The sequence below is a fragment of the Quercus suber genome, unplaced genomic scaffold, assembly GCF_002906115.3.
Source record: "Quercus suber isolate HL8 unplaced genomic scaffold, Cork oak 2.0 scaffold_738, whole genome shotgun sequence".
Lineage (NCBI taxonomy): Eukaryota > Viridiplantae > Streptophyta > Magnoliopsida > Fagales > Fagaceae > Quercus > Quercus suber.
Window position 1 is genome coordinate 15,826 of NW_027070177.1, and position 11,095 is coordinate 26,920.

Consider the following 11,095-nt stretch of genomic DNA (forward strand, 5'->3'; position numbering starts at 1 on the left):
CAAAATACCCAATTACTATATAAACCTGAACCCTCCCTCATTATTGTTCTCTCGCTTATTTATTTCCTCTGCGTGCTCAGAGAGTAGCACAGTACGCAGCTTCACGTTTAGCTTTTTGCCTCCCTCTCTCTCTCTCTGCTTCACACTCCAAATCTTTTGTAAGTATGTATCTCACTTTGAAGATCCTCATCAACTTCTTATAAAAAATTGATCAATTAATCCATGAATTTTCGTGAATGAGCTAATGCGCTGTGGCTTTCATGTGTTCTTTTTGTCCATTATTTCTTAGTTTTTGTATTTATATCATATGATTTGTTTGTTTCTTTGTTTGAAATTTATAGTTTAGGGTTTTTTTTTTTCTTCAATTGATTTGGGGATTTTTACATGTTTCAATCGAATTTGAGGTTGTAACCATATTAGAGAAGTATTTGATTAAAAGATTCTTCTCGTCATTAATGTCATGATGCATAGACACTTCATTTAGAGTGTCATACCCATGTCAAAATGGTATTATAATTTTTCAAAAATTGCTTGTGCCCCGTTGTTCTGTACCTGTGTCGAAATGGTGTTATAATTTTTCAAAAATTGTTTGTGCCGTTGTACTGTACGTGTCTGTGTATAAGGGTCCGTTTGTTTTGGTGGTAAACGATTTTAGGAAATCATTTTCCACTGACCCACGTGTTTGGCAGTTGCGGAAAATAAAATTTTCCGAAAAATCAGATGCATGTTAACCATAATTTACTCCTTTGACCCGGAAATGATTTTACACTTTCATTTTCACTTCAAACCATTTCCGGGTCACGCGCAAAAGAGAGAGCCAGAGAAATTGAAGAGAGCTAGAGAAAGAACATGAAAAATCAGCCGAGAAAGAAGAGAGCCAGAGAAACACCTGAAGAACCCTAGGATCGCACTGGTGATGCCCAGATCGCACCCTCGTCCTCCGCCGAACCATCCCTCATCCCAGGATCGCATCGAGATCGCCTGAGATCGCTGTTGTCCTCCGTTGATTTGATCTATCTCTCACTCTCAGGTGATCTTGGTGCGATCGCACCAGATTTGATGATTTTGACCGGATTTTGATATTTTTTTTTTCTTTTGTGTCTGTGACTAAGAAATGATATTAATATTTGTTTGGAAGCCGAGAAAATGTGAGCAAAAAGTAGAAAATGTGTTTTTCATAGTATTTTCAAGAATACAATCAAACACCAAAAAATATTTTTCAAAGTATTTTTTGAAATGCAACCAAACAGCCTGAATACATTTTCCTTTTCCGAAAATAGCATTTCCGGAAAATAAATATTTTCCAGAAAATATTTTACACGAACCAAACGGACCCTAAGTAACAACATTATAGTTGGAAAGTATCAAAACCAATTCTGAATTATTTGTGTTTTTTTGTTTTCTTTGTGTTGGTTAAAGTTGGACCAGTTATATTTCCTTGTTATGTGGAGTCATGGGAAAATAATTTTTAACCATAGGGCATATGCACTTGAGCAGTAGAATGTCACTTGCTAGTATATAGTGTTGCATGTATTTTTATTTTTTTTTACCTCGAACACCGATTCTTGAATGGAGAAGTTGAATAAAACTACTCATTCCTGCTGAGGACCTTACAGAATTTTGAATAATGAAAAATATTTCATTTGGACTCTAGGATGTGGGTGATGCTTAGATTTATAGCTATTCCAAATGAGTGATATATTTCAGTATAATGATTGCTGTCACAACTTGTGAGAATATTTGAATCACACTATCCCATTAGGCCATTACTAAGACTTTAATAACAGATATTGTCTAGGTGCATTTTGATCTTGTCAACATATAGAGCTAAAAGGATAAACAGAACCTTGATATATCATACTACAAGTTTATTATTTATCAGATTACAAGTTTTTTTTACTACCAGCATCATGCTACAACATTAACAGATGGGTAAGAAAAAAGGGACTTTGAATCCCATCCCAAAATAACTCAAACGCTGAGCTCAATGGACACCACAATAGACTACAATCTTTTGTGAAGCCTGTGTGGATGAGCTTTTTAAGGGTAATCGATGTACATTTCCACTTTAATAAAGTGGCTTGGCGGAATATAGAAGCAGCTTTCAAAAAGATTACTGGTGAGGAATATCCTAGGATGAAATATAAGCATAAGTGGGATACATTGAAGTAAAAACTTATTGGTGATGTTGGATACCCCTTAATGAATTGATATTTGACACCTTATGAGGGGAACATATACCATATTTAAGATTTCCAGTGAGGTGGTTGAGGAAATGCAATAGAAAGAGAGGTTTAATTATGTCCACTTACTACCTAGAAGTGTGATTGAGTGAACTTTTAGAGTGTGGAAGAATAAGTTTTGAATTTAATGCCAATATATGACATTAAGGACCAAAGAAATATTGTAGTTGCTAGCTGTGTCTTAAATAATTTTATTAGAATACATGACAGGGAGGATGTGGGATTTGGGTGGGATGAGTGTAACTTAGGTAAATTGGGAAGCAATGCTGTAGCAATAGCAGTCAGGATAACATAGAGAATGTACATGATGAGAAAATGAAAGTCATTTGTGACATAGCTTGGTCCATTTGTGAATTGTAAACAATATTTTTATTATTTGTGTTTTAAAGTTAGTATGGATATTGTGGTTTTGAACATTATAATATATATTTTCTTTCCTGTTCATATTAATGTAGTTCTCTGTGTGAATCTATGATTATTATTAATATTATTGATTGCATCAAAAAAGACAAGATAACCTTGACAGCATGGTTAAGTCCATTTTAGTATTTTGTAACCAAAACCGCAATTTTACAAAAATGTTGTCCAAACGCTCGATTGACAGAAACCACACTATTTTTCGAGGTTTTACCAAATACTGTTTGAGAGAAAAGAAGATATTGAGGGACAAAAGAAAAGAAAAGGATATAAAAATATCTGAGTGAGTAGCTCAATTTTCTAACTGAGGCATAAGCAGCCTATTTATACAAAGTTTTATACGCTAACAGCTAGACTAAGAACCACTTCACATCCCTCTAACTAAATTTGTTATCTTAACTAATAATCACGTCATAATTAATTTAGTCACTTGTTTGTTTCTATCATTATTTTGCTTCCTAGTTTAATTATTAGAAATCAATGTGAGTTGCTATTATAAAAAGATGCAGGGGGCTAAGGATAAAAAACTCATTGATTGTTATTCTGTGCTGTCTTATTAAAAAACCCTTTTTGTTTTTCAGAGTTGCTGAGGTTTTTTCTACGTCAATCATGGCCGTAACGAATATGAGATTGAAACTTCTGATAGACACAAAAAACCGCAAAGTGCTTTTCGCTGAAGCTGACAAGGACTTTGTCGACTTCCTCTTTCACATTCTCCGCCTGCCGCTTGGAACTATCATTCCTCTTTTGAAAAAGCAGGGAACGGTGGGCAGCTTTGAAAACATTTATGATAGCATTGAAAATTTAAGTACTACTTACCTTCAACCAAATGTGAACAAAGAGACTCTCTTGAAGCACAAAGTACACATCTCTAGTGGTACTGGTGAGGTCCCTCTCCTATTGCCCGACATTGAATCATCACCGACATCCAGGAAATTCTTTAGGTGTTCTAGGCTCCAAAACAACAACTGTTATGGATATGTGGCTGATGATGGTAGTGCATTATGTCCTTCATGCCAGGTTTCTATGACCCGCGATTTAAGTTTTGTTGATCCACTAACCTCTGATAATTCTGTCTCTAGTGGGGGAGGGTACGTGAAAGGGGTGGTTACATACATGATCATGGATGATCTAGAGGTGAAACCCATGTCCACCATTTCTAGTATCACACTGCTTAACAAGTTAAATGTCAAGCAATTAGGGGATCTTGAGGAAAAAGTGGTTGAATTGGGCATGGACGAGGTATGTTGGTCATTACTTGCTCTCTTTCTTTCTCTGTGCATATTCTATTACGTTTTTTGGAAAACAATTCTCTTGGCCAACTGTTGGATTTTTTTTTTTTTTGGGTTAGGGTGTGAAATTGCTCAAGGCTTCTCTGCAGTCAGAGAGTGTTCTGACTGATGTTTTCCTCCTGAAGTCTGAACGAGAAGTCAGCCTAGAGATTTAATTTCTATGCGCCAAATTTGTGCAGGATTGCCAAAACTTTGTTATTTTGTTGCAAAGAAGTTTTAAATGTCCGTAAAATCTGGTGTTGCCTGATATATATAACTTTCTTGAAACTCTAGGTTGTTTCTTTCTTGGGAAAATATCTGTTGGTCTTGAATCTGTTTTAGACTTTAGTCCTGAAATTTAAAAAGTTCTCGTTTAACAAAATAAAAAAATTTATGAAGTTCGTTCTTCAATTTCCTTTACATTATATTGCTTGCTTGCTTGGTTAGCGGGAGTATTGATGTGGTTTTTTCTTTTACATGGTCTTTAAAACATTCATGGAGATCGACGTCTCAATGTTGGTTGCAGGGAGAAAGAAAGGGCTAGTTGTAAAAGATCAAAATTCTATCTTGATTAATCTTTATTTATATCAGGACGGTGATGGTGCGATAAAGCAGTGGTGATGAAGCTCAAACTGAAAAAAGATAAGGATTTTAATGAGAGAGAGAGAGAGAGAGAGAGAGAGAGAGAGAGGCGTCTGAACTGATACAAAACTAAGGAGTAAATGCTATGTAACTTACCTTCTCAAATTTTTTATAACAATTTCACAACAAATTTTAGGTAGTAACATGTTACCGATTCTAATACGAGCTCACTCTAAAATTACTTTCTTCCCACTTGTAACCACCACACAGTTTGTTGAATTTTTCCTGGTTTTGATATAAACTTTTTCCTAATATTATATATATATATATATATATTATAATAGTTTATAGACTATTGCTTTATTTGCCTCTTCACTAAGGAAAATTATTCCCACTCAGAGAGGGGTAAGCCTCGTGAGAGGTGGGGGTTCAGTCATCTTTGAGTACGCTCCTAGAGCATGCAATAACAGACCCTCTCCACTAAAAGGAAACTTTTTTCTTTTTTTATATTTTTCTCCGAAATTGGCTAAAAGATTAAAGAGGTTTACAAAAGGATCTACGTGCTGATTACTTTATATTTGCAAAAGAAACGGAAAAAAAAAGTTAAAAGAATTTGTGAAACCCTTTTCTTACATGGAAGAAAAAGAAAAGTAAAGAGATTAGTCACAAATTCACAATCAGCACTTTTCCAAGTCCTCGCTGACAATGAACCGTGGTTCACTATTCCTCGTTTTTTTTTTTTTCTTATTCAAGGATCTCAACCCGGGATTTCTTAAGCTCTAAGTATAGTCCGCCAAGCAACATGAAAATAAGCTGTCCAGTCAGTGTATTCGAAAAAAAACAAGGTTAGACAGAGTCCATGGAAGAAACCAATGTGAGTTTGAAACTTCTAATAAACAGAGAAAGCCAAAGAGTACTTTATGCAGAAGCGGGCAAGGATTTCATCGACTTCCTCTTTCACATTCTGGTCTTTCCGGTCGGATCCTACATTCCGCTTCTCAAAAAGCAAGAAATGGTGGGCAGCTTCCATAACATTTACGAGAGCATTGAAAATTTAAGTAGTGCTTACCTTCAACCAAACGCGAACAAAGAGACTATCCTAAACCCCAAAGTACACATCGCTGATGGTACTGGTGATGATGTCCCTCTCCTATTGCCAAACATTGAATCATCCACATCCGCTAAATTCTATCGGTGTGCGAGTTCCAGCCATGGCTGTGACGAATATGTGGCTTATGACTTCAGCGCAATCTGTCCTTCGTGCGAGGGTGCTATGAACTGCGAGGTAAGTTTCGTAGACTTACCAAGCGCAACGAATAAAGACTCCTTCAGTGAGAGTGGCTACGTGAAAGGTCTGGTTTCGTACATGGTGATGGATGATCTGGAGGTGAAACCCATGTCCATCATCTCTAGTACTATCACTCTGCTTAACAGGTTCAATGTCAAGGAAACAGCGGCTCTTGAGGAGAAAGTGGTCTATCTGGGCATGGATGAGGTATGTTATTAATTTATTTTTTATTATTATTATTATTTTGATAATCTTCAATTTTGTTAGTCTCAATCTTGTTAATTTTGTTAGTCATTAAGGCTTTCTTTGAATTCATTAATTCTAAACCATGATACTAAGAAACAAACGAAAATTTTGAATTGATTGCCGATCCGTCTCAGTACCAAGTCCATGCTCCTCAATGTTTCATGATGTATGTCTACTGTGAACTACTTAATTATCAAAGGGTCTTTAATTCTAGCCGGTACATATATGTTTTGTGTGTCAATTCTCATTTGATCTTAACTTATTATAGTATATTAAATATTCTATAGTGCAAACTACAATCCTAAAGCAAAGGTCTTTGAGTTTTATACCATAAAGTTTCAGAATTTGAATTTTATTTATATTTTTTGTTAAGTGTCACGTAAGTTTATCACGCGTGTTTAGATCGTCCAGTAAAATGATGTCACATTATTGTCATTATGCTGCATCATTTTCATTATGCCACGTGACATCATTTTATTTGACAAACTAAACACATGTGATAAGTTTATGTGACACTTAATGAAAAATATGGATTGAAGGGATGCCAACGCCAACGAATATAAATTTAGGAAGTAAAATCTAAATTCTGAAACTTCAAGTGTAAAATTCAAAAACTTTGTAACCAATTAAATATTAGTTCAATTGTTATGGAATCAATATGTTCAAATGCTATCATTTAACTCTATTTTATATATTCTTCTCAGGAAAAAAAAAAAAAAAAAAGTGTCTTTGTTTTCTACTTTGAATTTTCAGTTTGAAATATGTCTATTTCAAAGTGAAAATTTAATATTTCAAAGATTTAAATATAATTAACTATTGTTTTGCTCCTTAATTTATGTGGTTTATTGCTAGGGTGTGAAATTGCTAAAGGCTTCTCTACAGTCAAAGACTGTTCTGACAGATGTTTTTCTCCCCAAAATAAGAGTTGAAACATACGGTTCTGAATGATGTTTTTCTCTCGACAATGAAAGTTGAAACAGGAAGTCAAATGTACGACCTAATTGCATGACAAGAGTTTTGTGGCATTGCAAATATAATGTTGTTTTTATTATTATTATTAGAGTACGTTTGGTATACTGAATGAGGATTATGACAAGAGTTGTAATCTTTATTATTATGAATAAAATGTGTCGTAATGTAATAATTAAACCTATTCATAAGTTTGGTTGTGGGTTATAACATTAGAATAAATTTTAAGATTTATTTTTGGAAATATCTAACTCATACAATTATATCTCCTTAAAATTGTTATTTTTTAAATTTAAGAGAGAGATGTGTTATTTGTTATGATTTTTTATTTTTATAATTGTTAGATGTATATGGAAAGTTTGTTTATTTGGAAATATAATAAGTTTTGAAATGATTGCACTTACTAAGGAATAACTAATACAATATTTTTAAAGATGAATAGTTATTCTTCATTTTGAAGAATAACTATTCATAAGGAATTATTATTCTTTGTAATAAAAATATAACCAAACTAAAGAATAGCTAAAACATAGGAATAACTATTATATTACAATGCCTATTACAGTCTACTAAACATGCCTTTATTGTAGTTAGATTTGTAATTTGGTTTTTGTAGCAAGGAGGTTCCCTATGCTAGTTTTTCTCTTCTCTGGTTTTGGGGTTTTTCCCACGTGCACTGGTGTGTCATATGTGTGTGCGTGTGTTTTTTTTTTTCAATGAATTTAAGCTGAATTACCCCCAAAAAAAAAAAAAGTTTTAATTGTTAGTCTTGTCTTGTATGGCATGTAAAGGGCAATATGCTCTTTCTCTCTTTCTCTCTCTCTCACTCACTTGGCTTACTTAAGCAGCATTATGTTTCATCAAAATGAGATGCAAGTATATGTAAGTTTCTGTTAATTATCACCTTTTTGATATCATCGAGTTATGATGACCTCGTCAATGAGGTGCTAGAATATGATTATAGATAGGAGTGGCGGAACTAGAAATTTAATTTTAATCGGAGCTAAGCTAAATAATAGACTAGAAAATGGATACAAGGCACAACTTTTTACCTAATGTAGGACAAACATCACAAATTTTCCTTGAACAGAGACTATCATAAATTAACATGCAAAAAGTTTAGGAAGTCGAAAAATACTAGTAAAATTTATTGGAGCCAATGACTAAATCATGTGAAATTTGGTGACTCGAAAGGAAATGCCGTGAGGATCAAAATTCATCACCTTATGGCCATGATCTACTTTGCTTTTAGAGTAAATTCCTTCGTTTAGGCATTTAATTAGTCTTTTTTTTCCCCTTTTCTGTTTAAGGTATTTTTATTTTGTTATAACTTCTAGTTTAAAAAAGACAGGATAAGATCTTGTTTGTTTTGGGAAGTCTCCTACAAACCATAGGATTTGATTTTGTAATTTTCTTAAATTTTACTTTTTTTTGTTAAATTTTTCTATTTTTAGCCTAATTTTGTGCTTAGCACAAATTAGGGCTTTTTTTGGCGCTCCTAGTTGCCATAGGAATAAGTTAGGGTTAATTTTCTAGGTTTTGTTTTATATTTAAACACATTATATCCTCCTAGGAAATTCAGTTTTTGATTAATAATACTTTTAGAGAGAGTTTGATCTTTATATTTTTGGTGGATTTCAAAATTCTTCTTCTGAATTCAAGCAACCCTTGTAAATTCAAGGGTTATCATCTCAAAGCATACGTAATTTGTTCTTATGTCATTCTGCATTGTAGTTTTGCAGTGTTTTCCTAAATTCTCCTCCACGGATCACAATGGTTGGTTGAATAGTAGCCATTAGTTTCCTTAGAGCATTCACAACAAAAGATTTAAAAAATTTAGGTTTTAGTAACTCAAAAAGTTACTATATCTATTTTAATACTTCACTTTACAATACACTCAACATCAAAATTTCTATTTTAACATACAACAAATTAAAATAATAAAATTAAAAAAAAAAACCCAATATAATAAGTATAATAATCCCAACAATTTTATTTCACCCTAAAATCTCTCTCTCCTCTCTCACCCTCTCCACCTCTTCTATCCCTCTCTCTGTCTCTCTCACACACCACCATACAAGCTGTTAGCTTAACTACTACTGCTACACTTTCGGTTTCCAAGTCAATAGATGGAGATGAAGATAAATTCAAAGTGGTTAAAAATGACGATGAAGCTAAGATCACAACCAACACTAGATTGCAGTCCATAGCAAAAGATTAGAGTTTATCATTATCTTTTCTCATTGGTAATTATCATAATTCATTGCCACCACTAGCCACCTAAATCCACTGCCACCACTAGCCACCTCAATCCACTGCCACCACTACAACCCACTACCACCACCAACCACACAACAAGCCATTGCCACCATCAACCACAACTATAATCCACTACCATCACCAGTCACAATCGCACCACCAACAAAACGACCAACTCCCATAACCCACCACCACCACCATCTCCACCAGACATCCCCCGAAACCTAGCAACCCACAACCTATAAAACCCACAACCCAACAAACAACCTCCACCACCCACCAATCCCACAAATCCAGAACACAAGAACAACCATAAGGAGATAGAGGCTTTGAGTTCGGTGACTTCAGTTAGAGAGAGATGAGAGTATAGAAATTGGTATGAAATTTTTGAGAGATGATGAGAAGAGAGAGGCTTTGGTTCGGTTGCAAGATGGATAAGAAAGCCATTTGGGTTGAGAGATTTGATTTCAGTCAAGAGGGAGAAGGGGAGAGGGGCTTGGCTTTAGATCATGGGTGATAAATTCTGAAGAAAGAAAGGAGAAAGCTAAAGGGAGAGAGAAAAAGGGTCAATATTGGCAATTAACCCCAATTGCCCAACTATATAGTTAGTAGGCACTGTTTCAAAACTATAATTTTTAATAACATCTTGAGTTTAAAAGACTTGATTTAGGGGTTATAAATTGAGCCTCAAAGACTCAGTTTTTTTAGTCTCCACTCACGCACCTCCACTCTCACAACCTTCTTCAGTTCTCTCAAGTGTGATTTTCTTCTCCTAAACCCACTTTTGAAGTACATTTTTGGTTGTTTTTCTTATTGTGTGATTTTTTCATGTGGGTTTGTGGTTTTTGTTCCAAAATTATGATTGATCTGATTGTTGACTGTACTATTTTAAAACTTGTTTCATGTGTTATTATGTTTGGTTCCCAAGAAAATGCGAGAGTATTTTTCCATTTTGTGTTGAGATTGTCGTGTTTTGAGAAAATTTAACATAAGGAAACTATGAGGCCTGAGGAATAGTAGTCAGAACTTAATTTAATTTAATTTTTTGTTTTTTTTTTGTTTTTGTCGTCTCTTGCTATTTAGATGGATAAGTAGATGTTTAGGGTTTTTGTTCCATAATTATGATTGTTTTGATTGTTGACTGTACTATTTTATAATTTTTTTTGTGTGTTACTCTCTGATTGGTTCCCCAAAAAATGCAGGAAAAGACTAGGAAATGACAATAAAGTTTTCCACTTTATGATGGTATTGGTGTGATTGAGAAAATTTTAAATGAGGAAACTGAGAAATTTTTAGGAATAGCAGATTGTTTTGTGTGTTATTCATTGTTTGAGTTTTATGTGTCGGCCGAAACTTAAATACATCTATTTGGGTGCAATACATTAAGTTTACGAATTAAATTTAAATGCGTGGTTGCATTAACCATCAAATGCATGGTTGTGTGGTTGCATTGACCATTGGCATTACTATGCTCAACCAATTACGTTGGTTCTACCACATTGAATTTAATACTTTAGAAGTACAATTGACACTATTATTTGATAACATCTATGCTTTCTGGGTTAATGGATGTTTTCCTTTGTATGCTTCTGAAAGTTTGAGGAAAAGAAAAATGTGTTCTGCTGCATGATAGTTTGCCCATTCATATGGCAACAGTTTTAGTCAACATGTAGCAAGTGATGGTAGTGCCCCTTTTGGCAGAAATCTTGGGTTGACTATGTAAATTGGCCAATGTACTAAACATTGTTAGTATAGAAATACTTGAGCACTATTTTTTTTTAATACAAAATATGAAATGACTATGAGATCCATATGAAATC

General features: G+C 34.1%; 1 protein-coding gene across 1 annotated transcript; it reads left to right on the forward strand.

Moving 5' to 3' along the window:
* Positions 1-759: 759 nt before the first annotated feature.
* On the forward strand, positions 760-7,200 carry LOC112000069 (uncharacterized). The gene is made up of 4 exons (XM_065766751.1): positions 760-1,030; positions 3,242-3,902; positions 5,364-6,008; positions 6,900-7,200. Exons 2-4 carry the CDS (start codon positions 3,270-3,272, stop codon positions 6,993-6,995), a joined length of 1,374 nt encoding a protein of 457 aa, XP_065622823.1. The 5' UTR covers positions 760-1,030; positions 3,242-3,269; the 3' UTR covers positions 6,996-7,200.
* Positions 7,201-11,095: the final 3,895 nt, after the last annotated feature.

Excerpts from the sequence above, each read along its gene's own strand:
- LOC112000069 (XM_065766751.1), top strand. The coding sequence starts at position 3,270 with ATGGCCGTAACGAATATGAGATTGAAACTTCTGATAGACACAAAAAAC. Across the intron at positions 3,903-5,363 it reads TTGAATTGGGCATGGACGAG|ACAGAGTCCATGGAAGAAAC; the intron begins GTATGTTGGTCA and ends AAACAAGGTTAG. Across the intron at positions 6,009-6,899 it reads TCTATCTGGGCATGGATGAG|GGTGTGAAATTGCTAAAGGC; the intron begins GTATGTTATTAA and ends GTTTATTGCTAG.